Source organism: Arvicola amphibius, chromosome 10 (assembly GCF_903992535.2).
Source record: "Arvicola amphibius chromosome 10, mArvAmp1.2, whole genome shotgun sequence".
Classification (NCBI taxonomy): Eukaryota; Metazoa; Chordata; class Mammalia; order Rodentia; family Cricetidae; genus Arvicola; species Arvicola amphibius.
Genome location: NC_052056.1, coordinates 22,685,344 through 22,703,918, shown reverse-complemented (window position 1 = coordinate 22,703,918; position 18,575 = coordinate 22,685,344). Strand labels below are relative to the sequence as shown.

The 18,575-nt window shown below is 35.1% G+C and overlaps 1 protein-coding gene across 1 annotated transcript in view; it reads right to left on the bottom strand.

The window, feature by feature from the left end:
• The window catches only part of Robo2 (roundabout guidance receptor 2), a 527,951-nt gene that overhangs the window by 120,860 nt on the left and 388,516 nt on the right, over positions 1 to 18,575 (bottom strand). The window contains exon 6 of the mRNA XM_038345104.1: positions 404 to 531. Within this exon, the coding sequence (XP_038201032.1) occupies positions 404 to 531 (128 nt within the window). The remainder of the gene's footprint in view (positions 1 to 403; positions 532 to 18,575) is intronic.

The following is an 18,575-nucleotide window of genomic DNA, read 5'->3' as shown; positions in this document are numbered from 1 at the left end:
AAGGGAAAGAAGTAAAGAAGGAGGGATGGAGGGAAGAAAGGAGGGAGGGAGGGAAGAAAGGAGGGAGGGAGGGAAGAAAGGAGGAAGAAAAGGGAAGGAAAAGGAATGATCCATTTAAGCAATCATTTCATTTCAATTAACAATTTAGAAGGCAAAAACAACTGAGTATTTTTTATAATAGTAAGTATAATATATTCCTTTTCTCTGAAACAGTCTTGCTATGTAGACCCCAAGACATACTTTGCATTTGTGATCCTTCTGTGGTTACTTCTTGTGTGTTAGGATAACATATGTGAGCTACCATGCCCAACAACCCCTACTATTTTGAGCAGGCATGAACTTACCAATTGGACAAAATATTAGGCTCCTGGTTCAATTTTCTTTGAAGCTTTAAGTCTCTTACCTCGGACAGTGAGGGTAGCAGAGGCTTCCACTTTTCCCACCCGATTCTCAGCGATACACATATAGGTACCTTCATCTGTACTCATGGCCTTCTTAATTCTCAGGGTATAATCATCTTTAATATCATACCTGTGTAGAATAGGACAGCATCATTAAATAGCATCAGTCATATAGATAATAGCATGCAGGTAGCAATCTTCATCTACCTCTTTTTGTGCTGCAGTTTACATCTAGCACCAAAATTTAGCTCATTTACACTGAGATTACTAAAACTAAGATCAATTTATAACTGATCACTAGTTACTTGTCAGGTACCCATTCATTTTACATGTATACAACATTTTATACTTTGAAGCTATCAAAGACAGGTTTTCCAATTTGTCATGTCCTTGGTAACTCTCCACTAGAAATGAAAATACTACATATTTTTGCTTTGGGTTACTTGTGTTTTATTATATTGTAAGTTAATCACTCTATAATATTTAAACAATATGAATATATGAAACTTAAACTATATTAAAAGAGAAAATAGTTGTCTTCTATATCAAAAAGTTGACAAAATAAACATTGATCAAAATAATAAATAAGGGAAGTGTTTTTTAATCTTTGTGTTTTTTTCCAACTTCCTGTATGAATACTAAAACTGGACTTGATGCCACTTTTGGAAGTGTATAGCCCACACTTATTCATAATGGTTCATTTCTTAAATTTAGAAAATAAGGGATTATTTCAAAATAAGTTTATAACATAAAACAGTAACATGATTTGCTGGAGCAAGTTGGGGGTGCCTTGCCATGGAATGATATTGCCATAAGATTCCAAGTTCACAGACAAACAAGACAAGAATATGATCAGATTTCCACTCTTATGATCTTGCCTCTCAATTTTCACTGTTTTTCAAACATTTTTTCCCTGGTAGCTTGTGATAACTTATTCTGCTTTTTGTTCTCAATGTTTCACAGTTATATCAATGTTTCCAAAAAATTGTTTTAGTTGATTGTGTATGTTGGATACTTTTTGGGACATTCTGTTTTAAGAATTGATACACAAGTCTATCCTGGATCACTCTCTCTCTTTCCCTTGGTTTCTGTTTGTTTGTTTCTCTGATTGTTTTTTTTTTTTTTTTTTTGGCAGGCTCTCATGTAGCCCGGACTCTTAAACTCACTAAGTCACTGAGGGTACCTGGAACCCCAATCATTCTACTTGAGCTTTTTAAGTGTTAAATGATCTTCATACCCTTTTCAAATGGTTTCAAACAGTATTGTGGGACAATGGTCTTGTAACGTGTAAAGATTTGACACTTGTACTGGTGTAATAAAATGCTGATTGGCCAGTAGTAAGGCAGGAAGTATAGGGAGGGTGACCAGAACAGGAGAATTCTCGGTAGAGGAAAGGTTCAGTCTGCAGTCATCACCCAGAGGCAGAAGAAGAAAGATGAGAATGCCTAACTAATAAAGGTACCAAGCCACATGGTACAAGAATTCTGGGTTAACGTAAGATGTAAGAGTTGTTAATAAGAAAGACTGAGCTAATAGGCCAACCAGTTCACAATTAAATGTAGATCTCTGTGTGTTTCAGTGGGACTGAATGGCTTTGGGACCATGTGGGACAGAAACTCCACTCAACAAAATAGCATTATAATTAGTTCTGTTCTACTTCTAACAACAACAACAAAAAAAACACCTTGTCTCTACTAGTGACATTTTTACATTATGTACACTGGCATGGCAAAAAGCAATGTCTTTCAACCAACTATATCAAAGGCTTGGACCACCTCAGCTCCTTTGTCTTTTGACTTCGCTGATAACATACTGACCTTGAACTTTTTCCTGTTTACCATGGTTTAAGACTTTAAGAAAGGCTTATTCACTATCTGTGTTTGAAACCTTCTGTAACTTCACTAAAAAGAAATACAGCTACTTCCCCTTTGAAAAGCAGACACCTGTTAATGATTCTGTTATACTTAGAACTACATAGAGTTTTAGAGTTTTTATTGTTGCCTTTATCCAAAAATGGGCCATCTTATCTGTTTCAACAAATGTTCTCAGCATACTGTTAATCACAAAACTATTGGTCAAATAACAGGGTCACTCTGTGTTTCTAATGGTGGACAAAGTATTTAAATTTGGGGGGTATGAATTATCCCACTAACAAAATTTTTCCAGTAACAATGTCTGTTTCAACAGAAAGACTACCAACTATAATTGCAAAATATGTAAGAACAGTATAGCCTGAGGAAAATATAATTTGTGATAGCTATATATTATACATACAAAAACTCAAGAGATATACAATTAATGCCTTGTTTTCTGCTAATATGAATGCTATATAAACGTGAATGGTTTCAAGGTTACAATGCTTCTCTATAAGGATGGCTTATGTTTACAGTTTAAGATAAATTCTAAGCTAAGGAAGCACAAAAGAGTAACAATATAGAAAAAGAACTGCTGAGTAAATGTAGTATACAGCAATTTAAAAATTAATGTGTAAATATAGATAGCTATAATTTCAGAAGTATGCTTCTGCTATATCATTGATCAGAATCAAACATCAGAGATAATTTCATATGCAAGAAAAAATATTTATGTTTTCTCTTAGGCATTTATTTAATGTAGGCAACAATATAATGGATTTATTTTGACTCAGAATTTCAGGTTACAGTCTAATACCATCACAGCGAGGCAGTAACAGAGGCAGGAGGTGAGAGAACTGGTCATGTTACACGAGAATCAGAGGGAGCAGTGGGTGTGTGCATGCTAATGGCCAGTTTGTCACTTCTTTGCATTCACTTCGAGTATGTTTATTGGGTGATGCTTCCCACTTCAGTTGATGCAAAATCAAACAACTTCCACTATCATGCCCTCAGGCCAACCTGATGAAGACAATCCTTCATTGAGAATCTTCCCACAGGATTCTGGACTGTGTCAAGCTGACAATACAACCTAACCATAATACTTCCATTTAAGTTCTTAGTGGTGTTTCCACATGTTGCAGAAAGATGATAAACAACTTGTAGAAAATGATATTTCCTGATGTGACTTAAATAATAGGCTGATTTTGCTGTTGTCTAGGTGTAAACAGAATTGTGAGCCACTATCAGAAAATGTCTTCCAAAGGATGGATGTGTTTGCTGCTTTTTACACTTGAATATCAGGTAACGTGTTGTGTTGATTATTCATCCAGGGTGTCCTCAAAACTAACAGTATCCATACTTTTTAATAAGCATAACTATAGGAATTTTATGATTATATATTAATCTACACATAAGTTATTACATTTCTTTTCTCAATCAGAGAAACTTTAATTTGTTTTTAACTGCCTTTGCTTAGTCTAGGATACACTATAAATGAGTTGAGCTTGCTTTGATATAAAACCACTTATTGGCATAGTGAAATTTTCTATATGCATGGCATATAGTAGTAGCACTGACTATCTTAATTAAAAAGAGAAGGTGAAACAGATGATGAATATTTCTGATGAGGCAGTTTTATTAGAAACGAGATGATTTTCCTTGTGAAATCCGCTTGACTTGGATGCATACGAAGGATGCCATTGTTGCCAGGTTTGATTAATGACAGTTGTGTTATCCTAGGCTGTCAGTGGCTACCCTAGATGTACCTTATTTCTTTTGATATAAACCACTGCTGAAAAATACAACCCAATCAGATTTGGCCCCTGGTCAACATGTGCTAGCATCACTGTACCGTGAATCCAGATTGATTGGTGACCAGCTGTGATGATGTAGCCACAGAAGCTCTGTGTTACTGCATTATTTTTCCCCACGAGGTGGGGGGGATAAAAAAAAAGAAAAATGGAATTTAATTGTGTCAAAACCATTACCATCTGCTCTGTTAAACAATAAACAAAACAAAGTGGATTTACTTTAATATTTAAGACAGTTTTATGGAAGGTACTGTCTATGTGTTTTGATATTTATGGCTAATTCTAAAAATGTCTCAAAAGACAAATATTACTACTGATTATTTTAAGAAACAAAGTGCTACATTCTAAAAATAATTTCCCATTTTGTACAAGCGAATTTATTATATTCCTTTATGTAGTCCTGCTATAATATATAGCAAATATGTGATCTTACATACTAGGAAGAAAAGTTCTATGAATCAAAATTAAATTAAAATATCAGGCAGTACTTGAAACTTTTGTAGCATTAACAAATTTTCTCAATTATTTTGTGCAGTTTTCAGTTCAGATTGGATTGGTGTGATGCAAAGTTATCCCAGTTTTGCAACTCTTCTGTGTATTTTAGAACAGGGGGTCCATGCCTTCAATGGTGACTATAGAATTGGAGAGAACCATCAAAGGAAAATAAATGAAATTTTTCAGATAATCTGGGATTTTCCCATGTTGAAAGCCTCTGTCTCTCCTCACCTTGTTTGGATTATATAAGGATTCCATAAAACTTCCTAAATAATTCTCATGTCAAAATCATCTAAATTCATGGAAGCAAACATATTTCTTCAACTTCTTTTACTTCTTCAAAAATCATTTACAACTTAATCTAAGATTTCTGGTTAAACTTCCAGAGTAAGTGTATTGTATTAACACTCAAAATGTTAGTATACATCTGCTTTACTAAAAGTTAAGTTAGCCAGTCATGAAGCTATGCATTATTTGAACTACTCATTACTATAAACTATGAATTATCAAAAACCAGATATTACTAAATGTATATAAAAGTAAATATCCTTATTATTTTAACATCTGTTTATTTTCCATTATGTGTAAGTTCCTGTGTATACAAGTGGGTATGTATATGTGAGTTATTGTGGCCAAGGAGACCAGAGGCATCTGGTCTTCATAGAATTGGAGTTATAGGCTGTTGCAAGAAACTAAGGTAGATGCTGGGAGTCAAACTTTGGTCTGTTGCAAGACTAGTATGTACCTCTCTCCAGCCCTTATTAACAGCTGTACAATGGCCTAATGGTCTATTGTCTTGTTTTCAACACAGTATATTTTTATTATACAAACCTCTTACTAATCTTATGAGATTATTAACTGATTTGTAATACTAACTCAAAAACATTTATTTGTATAGTGTATATGACATAAACATAGAAAATAACCATTTAAAAATAAGGGGCAGGGCTGGAGCTATAGACAGGGAGAACATTTGTCTAGTATGTCAAAGGACTAGAGTTTGATCACCCACTGTACTGCCCTTTTTTTTCTCCTTAGAAACATAGTCTCAATGAGATTATTTATCAATTGCCTACAAATTTTAGTAAAAGCATTTATTTTCACCACTCTTTCCCAGAAAATTTTATACCCTATTTATCTTGAAAGAAAAACAGATTATGTAATTTTTATAAATTATTATTGCTATTAATAGATTTTTAGAGACATTCTTTCATGATAAGACTTGAGTACATTAAAACCAAGCATGTAATTACACCTAGAAAACTAAATCATGTACATTTGCTAATTCTGTAAGACCCAAGGTGTATCTTAAAGACAATTTCTTAGATCAAATGACTAATACAAAGCTTCTGTTTGATGGCCAAAGATTGAACCACCTTCAATAAGGCAAATGAATTCATGCTTATTTGATGTGCAATTATTATGCATGCTAAGTTTAGAATTTTGGTGAGTGAATCTTGCTATCCCTTTAATAATGTCACAATCAATTCTAGACAAGTGGCTGAAGAAAATATGAAGAATGGCTACCTGTACTAAAAATGATGATTGCCATTGAATTAACAGCAAAAGATAACCCAAACTCCAGATTTACTTAAACACACAGGGAAACTGAAAAGTACAAAGTTACTATGATTGAAATTTCTATTTTATTCTGAAATCTTCAGCAGGAAGTCTAATCTGCAGAACACATGCCATGTGTTTCCCAGAGTAGCTATCAATGTTTTTCAACCCCAAACTGCAAACCTTGAATATTATGAGATTTATTTTTCTTAAAAAACTTTTTTATCCTCAAATACAAATTTGGCAAAATGCAGCTTTCTGTCACCATGTCCCAAGGTTGGCTATGAACCCACAGAAATGCCTATGAACCACAAAATTCAACATCTTACTTATCTAAGGAACCAAACTGTATTTTGACTACATTTCAAGCTAAGAAATTGTTCTCAACACTCCTCTTTTTACGTCCAGATTCTAGTCTTGGGTGATTTCCTCCTATTATTGTTAACCATGGATAGAAGATCCCTATTAAAAAGCACCCTCTTATTCATGGCTAACCTTTTTATTATTTCATTTATGATCATCCTTTGAAAAATATTATCTTTAATCAGAAAGATGTAGAAAGAAGGAGATAGATAGATAGATGATAGATAGATAGATAGATAGATAGATAGATAGATAGATAGATTAGATAGATGATAGATAGATAGATTAGACAGACAGACAGACAGACAGACAGACAGACAGACAGACAGATAGATAGATAGATAGACGGACAGACAGACAAGAAAGGGAGAGAGAGAAAAGTCAAATTCCCTTTATTAGCATGTGGTATTATAACTCTTTTTTATTTTTGGTTGTTTTATTTTCTTATTGTTCCCTATTTCTAAATTTAAGTTTACCAATGGTGTATTTGCATACACAAACACTGGGCATGAAGAAATCCTTGTTACCCATGCTTTTAGATGCACAGATAAGGGGGCTCAAATACTGTTTTCCCTTTTGCACAGACAGGAGAAGAAAGGCATTTTCAAACAAAGCTGTATGAAAGTAAACAAGACACAATGTTGAAAACATCCATATTGAGAAACTGCAAGAGACTATGTGACAAAGTGCAGATTTTGGTTCACAGTATAACAAGGTCAAGTAGAGCAGGCATTGCACAACTGTCAAGGATCCTTGGTTTGACCACTTAGATGCAATCTGTCTCTCTCCGGAATTCTGCAGTTCAACAATATCACAGCTGGGACTTTTCTAAAAGGCCAAACGATGTGGCCAACCTAAACAAGTACTTCCTAAACATTTGTTTTTCTTGGTGAGAATTGAACTCAGAGCTCATGCATGCTAGGAAGTATCTACCACTGAACTTATCCAAAGTCCTTGTGCTGGACACCTTAATCTTTGTAGTCTGTGTCTTTATTTTTGGTTCCTGCCTCTCAATGGTCTGATTTAATGGCAGACCTTGCATGATCTTCCAGGCATCAATTTTCAGTATAAGTTTGTGGTGAACTAGTAAGAAGTTCACAGCCTGCAGGTCTGAGCAATAACTCCTGTCCATCTTCTCTTGACATCTTGCTTTTATTTTTGACCTCCTCTGTAACATGCATTGCCACTGTAAAAACTCCTCTGATGTCTAAACAACCTCCAACCCTGTCTATAAAACCCTGCCTCCTACTTCCCCAGATAGTTATTCCCAACACCATAAAGGAAGCATAGTTCTTTCTTAATGGCTGGCTCTCTGGCATAGAGGTGGCCAAGAAAAGTAAAGGGTACCCCACCCGAGACATTCCAGACAACCCCAGTATCCAACACATATCACTAAAGAAATATTTTTAATGGAATACTGTACTACATCATAAATAAAATAACAAAGAAGAACAAAAAACAATTTGATTTTATTGAAACTTATACCCAGTTTTTTTAAATGACTGTGACTTTCCCTCCTCTTTAAGATAATTAATACAGTAATTAATAGTGCCCATTTCACAGGGCCATTGAAATTTTACTGTAAAAATGACAAATATTTCACAATTAGGAGAGCATGTTGAAATAAAGTTGTAGAAGCTGGTTCAATTATCTTTTCATTTAGAAATAATTATCCAATTGGCTTAAGTTCTCTCAAGATAATTTGATTTTACAATACAACTAGAACATGAGATATCATATGTGGAATATTGGCTGTATCTCAGAATCAGATATTTGGCAGGAAATTAACCTCAACACTCAAACCTTTCAGAAGAGGAACTTAGGTATTAAATCCACAAGAATCCGTAGTGCTCACTGGTCTGTTTTGATATGCAGGTCCTATGCTTGCAATCTCTGAGATGGGAGAGGCACGGAGGCACCTCCTTCATCTGCTTTAAGAGTGAACACAGCTGAGCTAAGGAGGGCACAGCATTGTCACCTGGGAATGTTTAGTCTGAGCAATGCTCTGGAAAACCAGAAAGGCTTTCTCAGCCTTTTCTTTTGTCCTAGAAATGCTTTTGTAAGATGTGACTGTGACGTACTTTGGAAATTTAACATGTTCTAAAAGGGGCACTACTAACAACTACTTGTAAAAAGTGCCTTGTTGCTTGACAGACCTGATTGAAATTGCAGGCTTAGAGCTGTATCTAATAAAGGTGACTAGTTTTATCAACTCAGCAATGATTTTACGAGCGATGAAAAGCTCTGACTTATATATTCTAGAGAATATTCAAAATACATTTATTTCATAACTTTAGCAAATCAAAGTAGCAGCTATTCGACAGCATTTTCTAGACATAAAAGGAAAGCTGCATCCATGAAATATATAGTATGAATAATTTGCATTGATATGGATTTTGCTTTAGTGATTTAAATTTAAGGCCAATTTTGTTATATGTATATGTATTTCTAATAATGATTAAGGTATTGTGATTGTGTAGTTCATTTAAAAATGTAATGTATAATTAGGAAATATAGGTTGTTAATGAATAATCATTAGTAATAGTTAAGCTTGTAGTCATGTTAGTTAGATTTTCTAGACATACAGAGATATATTTCAGTTAGATAGGCATACTTCATATCTTCCAAAGACTACAGAATATTGCATTTTAAATGTCTTAATAACTTAGGGTTTTTCATGACAATGAGACACGTCTGCTCCTGGCAGCACCAATCTACTTTAAGAAGATGATGGGCATCTAAGAGGATCCTTGTGGAGTTTGATAGCCATTTGGGCAAGAAACTGCTCTTGCCTGGACTGATGCATAGACTGGACACAGAGAACCCTAAGAGAGAGGACTGCTGAACTTGCCTATAGGTGAGATGATCTTTCGGGGTTCCTGATTCATGAAAGAGTCTCCAAGACATTCTGCAGGACACAGCAGATACTGACTGAACTGCCTTTGAAATTTCCTGCATCATGGAAATGTCTCCTGGAAACTATGGGCCTGTAGGCTGAAGATGGAGGCCCCAACGGTACAAAAGAACTTTGGGTGACTGTCCAGGCAGCGAGTATGGCTGCCTAAACAAGACCTGTACCATGACAGCATTGACTGATGGGCCAATACGGAAGGTGGAAATTTCACAAGGTCCCATTCCTAGACAAAGAACTAAACTGCTAAGAGAGGGAAAATTAGTTTTCTCTAGGGACAAAAACACTAATAATTTATTCAGTTCCAACTGGCAAGTCTTAAACACATGCACATATAAGCAACAATGAAGGAACTCAGTAAGTTGTGTGTGTATATTTATGCATATATGTATTATATATACACACATATAAGTAAACATACATATATAAATAACAGTAATAATGAACTCATAATTTTGAAAGTGTATTGGAAGGTACATGGGAAAAGGTGAAGAAAGAAAAGAAGGAATGGTAATTGTATAAGTACAGTAATCAAGCCTAATTTTCTCAAAACATTAAAAAAAATCCATTAACAAAAGCAAAATATGCAAAAATGCATTCATTCCATAGCATTAGTGAACCAAAAATGTCTTAATGTGCTAAATAGTGACATGTTTATGTAAAATCCTACCATGATATTATTAATCTACCTCAAATATGCAAGCTTCATATTTAAGGAAATGAGAAAAAACTATTATATTTTGAGTATACTTGAATTGTAGCCTATTGTTTCTGCCCTAAATATAAAATAAAAGTCAAACTCAGCATGGTGGCATATACTGTCACCCAGGATTCAAAACTAGAGACAAATTAGGAGTTAAAGGTTACACTCGGCTTCACAAGAAACTACAAGCCAACCTATTCTGTTTTCAAGACTCTGCCTCAAATACAAACCAAAACAAATATTTAAATATCACTTGGTCAATGCCCAGTTCATAGTTCTCACTTAGATTTCCTTAACTGTAAAACTATTGATATTTTAATTTTCATTTAGTCTTCGCTGTGCATATTTTCTAGAAGGCACTTTCGAAGCATTCTTGGTCTCTACCTATGAAATGTCAGAAGCAACCAATGGAAATTTACCCTAAAGCTTTATGCAATACCTCCTGAGGAGTAGCAGAAACAAATATCGCACAGTTGAGAAACTAGTGCACTGAAATGCAGAGCGAACATCACCTGTCAGACATAGAGCAGGACACCTGTGATTTCAAGTAAATACAACAAAATTAGTTGGGCAGATAGAGAAAAAAACTACAGCAATGAGGACAGCTTTACTTTCTTTGCATAACAGATTGAAGGCCAAAACAAACAAAAAAAAATCATGAATGGCTGTGCATTTAAAGAATGTAATGCACAGTACTCCACTTACAGTGGAAAATGAATAGGAGCTTTTAATCATCAGAGATAACAGGGCCTTTTCAGCTCGGCCACATATTGGACCTGCAACCTTGAGCATATTCTTCAGTCTCTAAGCATCAGGCTTTTCTACTTCAAGGCTGTTCAAATGATCAATTCTAAGCTATACCTCTCTCAGTGCAAAGCCAATAGGCCCTCAGCAACTTTAGCTTTAATTCGTAGGTTCTTTTATTTTAAAGTTATGTATGTTCCATAAAATATTACTGTGTACAGTGGTTAAGAGAGTGGGCTTTGGATCCGATGCTTCTGCATTCCAGATATCTTACTACCAGTTCAACTTGCGCCTCTATTTTCCATTTTTAAATTATTGATGGCTACATTTACTTCCTGTTTGAGGTAATTCTGAAATATAAATGAACTACCTCTAGGTAAAGCACTTGTAAATATAGTACTTCTAAAGTTAGTCAATTGCAAGAGGTGTGTTTTTCACATCCCTGATTCCTCAAAATTAAAAAGTCATCTAACCAAATGTTGCTATACTATGATCAATCGGCCAGATTTTCCCTCCATAATAAAGCCACTGCAACTCAAGCCAACTCCACCTTAAATTTTAAAACATAATTTCTACAGTAGGGTTAAAGATGGCTGGACCTCTGTCAGGAACTATCATGCCAACAGGAACAATGGGTGGGAGAGGATTAAAGCTGTGAAGCCCACGCTGTGCCTTTGCTGTCCCACGTGAGAGTGGGAAAACACTCCAGGCAAAATGATGGAAACCAAAAACTTGACAGAGGAAGGATTGCCACATTTTGTCCATTTAATTTCCCACCTGCTGCAGGCCCTGGTTGTCTTAAAGATAGGGGAGGAGAGGTTCTAATTCTAAAACAGTTGGTGCACTAATTAATAAAATGTAAAGGGAATTACTAATTAATAAAGATAAAAAGTGGCAGGACTAAAGGTTATACTGGTTAATTATGATTTTCAAATTGACTGGACTTAGAATCACTAAGGAAAGAAATCTTTGGCTGGGCCTGGGAAGAACTTGTTGGATTAGTTTACCTGAAGGGGGAAATCCACTCTAAACCCATTCCATGGGTTGGGGTCCTGAATAAAATGTAGGAAGTGATGAAAGAGCCAGCATTCATCTCTTTTCTGCTTCTGTGACTTCCCACCATGATGGGCCCGATCCTCAAATCCTGAGCTCAAATAAACACTTCACCTTTAGTTTCTTTTGTCAAAGATTTTGTCACAGCAACAAGAAATATAATCAATCCAATGGTCATTTTACTTCTCTATTGAAATGCAAAAACTGGACTCAATTTCACAAACATAGAAAAAAGTGATTTTCTAAATGCAAATCAAAATGCATTTCATTATGTGTTGATTTCACTAAATCTGATCGTGAAAACAACAAAACCCACTTTCAATAAAGTCAGATGTGTCTGGAGTGTTATGTTGGATATTGAAGATAAAGGAATGAATTATAAACTCCAAAGAAAGTCTCTAGCTTTCAACATATATAACTACTCAAACTTTGTGATTCTTTAAGTAACTATTTCTTTGACAGCTGATCATTTCTGGTGATTTCTTGTTTTATCTATTTCTTGATACAAAGTAGGGAAGAACAAATAATCATATTAGTTAAAAAATTAAACAGGATAAAATTATTAGAAAATGTGCAAATAACAATTTTAAAAGATATGAGTTTATCACAGGTTGATGGTGTATCATTATTATAGGAGAAAAAAAATGTATCCAATGATTGTTTTGTTACCCACAATATTTTGTGACTATATGGTAAAAGTATAGGTCCAGGCAAACAGGTTTTACCTTGGCTCTTCCTGTTCCTCAAGCCAAATAGGAAATGGAAAAGACTCAACACCTCTAAACACTGTTCAAGTGTATGGGCTTAGGAAAATTCAAAAATCCAAAGTCCATTGTAGTAGTATGTCTTGAAATATTTATTGTCTTTGTGTACATGCTGGCACATTTATAAAGATTTATTTATTTATTGTATAAATATTTATTGCATAGACTTATAATAACAATAATCAAGTTGAATCAAGTAAATGCTAAATCTGTGCTTAAGTAATAAGAGTATAAGCAAAATTTATTATTATCATTATTATATTTTATGAGAAAAAATGCAATAAGAAGTTTTAATCTTTACAGGGATTTTTCTATAAGGTTCCATGTAAGCAGTAAGTATCAACAAAAATTCTTCATGCTCATTATTGTTACTTTCACAGCACCTGTACACATCCACACAAACAAACATAAAAATAGGAAGTAAACTGATTGGGAGGAGGCAGGGGAAGAGTAGGATTGCAGAAAGAAAGAGGGGATAGCAAGGGTGAATATGATCTTTATATGTTATATACATATATGAAATTTGTAAAGAAAAAATAATCATAAAAAGAAATAAACAATAGAAAGACCAATCCTGAATTTATGTTGCCCAAATTTACACAGAAATTGGGAAAGTCGTATACAAGACATAAATACTAGTAGCCGTTGCATAGTAGAATTGCAAGTACCTTCATTTTTGTATACTCATTATCGTCATCTTTCTTATTGTTTTGTTTTTGTATTGAATAAAACAGCAGCATCCTATTTCCTCAGTTGTTTTTAGCTTTGGCCATGGAATTATAACATTTACGTATTTAAACATATCACAAAAAACATCCCGTTCAATTTCCATATTTCAAGAGATGGTTGCTTCTATTCATATATGAGTTGTGAATTGTTCACAAAGGCAATTTGAAATATGACAAATTATCATCTCCTGAAAATCTACATTTCAGCTTCGCATAATGACTCAAATTACATAAAACAGTAACAGAAACAAGTAAGAAATATCTATTAAGAAAAACCCTAGTGCCTTTAATCCCAGCACTCAGGAGACAGAAGCAGGCACATCTCTGTGAATCCAAGCCCAGCCTGGTCTACCGAACAGGTTCCAGGACAGTCAAGGCTACATAAAGAAACCCTGTCTCGAAAATAAATCATTCAAGTGATTCTAACCATAAATCACTTTTGAAAAACTTGTGTTAAAATACTTGATTGAATAATGTTCTTTAAAATGTTATTTACAGTGAAGAAAATAACACAGACACCTGGGAAAGTGTTTCTATTAGAAAATATCAGTCACCTGTAGTACTGAGTATTTCCTTTTGAGTCATGGTCACTATCTAGTCTTGGCTAGGTCCCTCGTCTTGCTACCCCCATTTCCCATGTCAGCCTGTCTAAAGGCTCTGATGTGTCATACTTTGATGGAAGAAGCACACCTACTGTGGCTTCCACGATGGCTGATACCCACATGCCAGTGACAGGTGGCACTCAGACAGAGCCTACTGCTCTGAGAACTGGCACCTGGTCTTGGCTCAGCTCACACAAAGCACAAGTGCTGCCAGTTAATGGGCATCAGAGCTTCTCTTGACTTCAGTGCACTTCATATCCTGAGTTAGTTCCAGCTTGGAAGTTGACGGCTGGCCAAAGCAAAGATTGGATGCCAGGTTCAGCATTGGTCCTATGCTGAGATTCTCAACAGATGGGCCAGTGTGGTCACAGGACCAGGCACCATGATCTCCCACCCTAGATAGCAATTAGTTTTATGTTGACAGTAACTATTAGCACCTATTTGATGAAAACACAGGAAAAGTTCCATCCTGGCAACAATGGAAATTTCCAATTAATCTAGTATGTAAACAAAATATTGGGCTTCTGTTCCCAAGAAGGTTATGTGCACTATTCCAAGTTTAAGTTTACCATGTAGTCAAATAGTTGTGTGTAGCTTTAGAAACTTCTTCAAAAATCACCTCAAGTGTTTCTGCATAAAATATATCCACATATCTACAATATTTATGATTTTAAATCAATTCCCTGGTTTTATACACAATTTAAAATTTTAATTGGTTGGAGTTCATGAACAAGTATTGACCCCCCCAAAACATGAAAACTAGCTTAGAATACAGACATCATGTTCGGAAGAGGCTAAGCTTATTTCTGTCGCTAATATGAATAGATGATGTCGAAAACTAAATTACCGTAAATATGTGTTTCTTTGTCTCAAATGAGAGTTATACTATGCTGTGACAGCAATGCTTAAACTGACAGCATTGCTGTTAGAAAGAAGCTTTTAGTAGCACTTACGGTACCTGGCAAGTTCTTTTAAGTCTTCTCAAGGGAGCATCACCATCCCATTACAGGCATAAAAGCAGCAGTCAGTAGAATACCAGGAATATGGTGATTCCCAACTTAAAATCCTAAGTAACTAGAGCTGGAACCCAGTACTGGAGGAGGTGCAACTTCCCAGACATAGAAGAGAACAGCTAGTGATTTCCAGGCCTGGAAAACTGGCTGGTCATACTTACCAGTGAGTCTGTATTAATTCAAAACAAAGGTGGTATCTGTTAAATAAGTAATACCCAATATTTTTTTTAGATATTGTTTAGACAGGTAAAAGAGAAGATGAAGTTAACACAAACTGGATGTTCCTTATTTTTCATCATTAATCTTCCCATCCTGAACTCAATAAATGGTACGAATAGCACTTCCTGCATTTGCCCCCATATAGGGTTTACAGTGCTTTGCAATAATTAAATCATTTCATAACCTTTCCGTTAGAACATGCCAAAGCAGAGGGGAATCACTAGCCATATCACTCTCTTGTTCTATATCTTCAGGGTGTAAAACACACAGTTTAAATAACTTCCCCAAGATCATATTGCTTCCTACTGGTAAACAAATGTGTCAAATATCCTTGTTAGAAGATAGAGGTAGAGGCAGAGAAACACAATCAAACAGTGGCAGAACAAGGCCTTCAAACAAATAACCTGGGCACTGGACTACACACTGACTATGCTGGTGATATTTGCATAAAAATATTCCATAATAATTGCCCTTGCACTTTGCAAGATTGCTTTTTTTTTCAGAAAGAAATGGATAAAATACTTATTTACCACCAAAGACAATTTTGATTTGCACTTTTCCTTGCTTATCTGGCTCATGGAGACAGATGCCGTTTTGGACAATGATTGATATACATGTTCTTAGTATTCCTTTTCTTTTTCTAAAAGTGTCTTAACTGACCAGTCTCCACTAGCCAATCTAATCCAAGTGGGTATTTTTCAGGAGCACAATTTGTCCCATGTCCTTGAGGTGCACACTGAACACAAGAACAACAGATCTCCACAGCAGGGTAGCTCAGCGCCTGTTCAATATCTCTTCCCTGCATCTGAGGGGCACACATTCTAAACAATAGTGCTTCCAGACAATTAATACAGGAACATTTTCCAGGGCTAACTGTAAAGAGCCACTTTGTTCAAAATTGCACAAAAAGGCGGTTGTAAGTGGGTCTATTCAGGTCCTCTTCTGAAAGAATCATCTATTTCTGTGAATCTCATATTCCATGAACCTGAGAACTCTGCAAAGTCTCACTTAAAAGAGACTTCAGAAACGGAACTTGACAGTGGGCTGAGGAAAATTGATAGAATTTTGTACTATATTTCTTAAAATGCTTATTCTGTAGGCCCTTTTCTATTTTATGAAATATTCATGAATTACCTACAGTATATGGAAGCCATCAACTGCATTTAGAAGTGGCAGTCATACATAAGAATGTAAATGGCATATTTTATTTCTTTTTTCCCCCACAGGAAAGCTATTATGAACATTCCATTCTACTATAGATTCTGACTTAGGAAGTTAGTGTCACTGTAGAGTTACTTGAGAAAAACAAAATAAATAAATATGGAACAAAATTTGTGGCGCTAACTACTGGTGACATTGTGAAAACCATATGCAGGATGAAATATACTGAATGCTCAATTTACATCATTTTGCTAACAACTTGAAACAGACTGTGATTTAAGGTTTGAAGATGAGATCTTAATTAGGATAATCTCCCTTGCTTTTGCCCAAATTTTATGGGGCTTTTTAAATTCTCCATCCCACTATGAGGTTGGATAGAACATCCCAGTAAATGCTTGTCAGTTTTGTCCTTATTTCTTTGTTCATAAGCATGTAATATTTGTTCCTTTGTTGGCTTACAATATACTCATAGAGTTTGAAGCATATGAATTTTTGATGTCCTCTTTTTTATAATCTCTTTATCTTACAGTGTGAGATGACACAGGCTGGTGCACTGCCCTGTTCATTACAATTTCTAGCAACTTCTACTACATAAAATACTTGTGAAAACATATATTAAATCATTTGATCATCAAAGAATACTAATAAGCACAAGGGTCTAGGGTCACCTGACATATGGGGATTCAGCTCTGAGGAAAAAGAGTTCTACCTCAGTTTTGTGTCTTTGATGTATTCAGTATGTAAATGGTTGTCCCTACTGCCTTGTCTCATTAACCTATGATTCAAAGAAGACAAAAACCACCCCTTGCACTTGGCTTTAAAGAATTACTTTTGAAACTGGTGATGAGAACTGAGGACTTAAATTTAAGTTTCTGCTTCTACATAAATTACCTAGCTGAAAATGTGTTATTAGAAATTAAAACCATTACATACTCAAGAACATTCTTTTTTTTAACTGCATTTTTTATTCATGTGTAAAAATCTTGTCTTTAAAATATAAGAAAGTAGTCAGGTGTGTTTGTACATGCCTGTAATTCTAATCCTGAAGAAGTAAAGGCAGGAAGTTCACAAGTTCAAGGCCAGACTTGGCTTCTTAGTAGATTTACAAACGTCAGCCAGAGTTACATGAGACCTTTCTTTAAAAATACTGTTTTAATTTAATCTCTCTCTCTCTCTGTCTCTGTGTCTCTGTCTCTCTCTGTCTCTCCCCTCTCTCTCCTCCCTCTCTCCCCTCTCTCCTCTCTCTCTCTCCCCTCTCTCTCCCTCCTCTCCCTCCTCTCTCTCTCTCTCTCTCTCTCTCTCTCTCTCTCTCTCTCTCGTGTGTGTGCCTATGAAGCCAAAAGTTTTCAGAAACTTTTTGAAACTGAAGTTACAGTTGTTTTTCATCAAGTGTGAGTGACTGAACTGAGGGCCTCTGGAAAAGCAACCACCAAGCCATCTTTCTGGCCTTATAGTATTGTTTTTGTTCAACTCATTATGTGAGCCCTCTTAAAAAACACACTGATGATTTTATAGTTACCAAAAAGGGAGTGGGATTTTTTTTCTCCTGATATTCAGCTATGATCTAGTGTCTTTAGATGTTTCTCCAAAATATCACCACACTCTGCTAATCAGACCCAATGTAGGATATCTTTTCAGTTTGACTCCCTGGAAATGATCACATTGAATAGCATTTCTCTGTTTGCGCACAGGATTGTTGTTAGACTTTCCATGTTTCCTATCTCAATAAGACATTTTAGTTGTAAAAACAATAATGATAATAATAATAATAATAATATTTCAATTTCACAAAAAGTATTGTTAATATCATTAAAGTTATTTATAGAGAAAACTTTGGAGGCTAAAGCTAAACAAAATTAATGGATGTTGTTATATTTTTAAAACACTCTCACTAGGATGAATGAAGCTAAAGCAAAAATACTCCCTAAATTCATCTTTCCCACTAAAAAGTTGGCACAGATCGTATCTTCATTGTTGAAGGTTCAAGTAGCTACTATAACATTTCATCAATTTAAACATGAATTAAAAAGCTTTTCTTGCCACTGAAAGAAAAATAGTCACATATTGCTTACATAGTAATTACTTGCTACACAACTGCCCTACAACAATGACATAAACTATATTCAGATTTTATTAAACATCAAGTGAAATAACTGTCATCCGCCACACCAATTACATATAAAAGAACAATGGT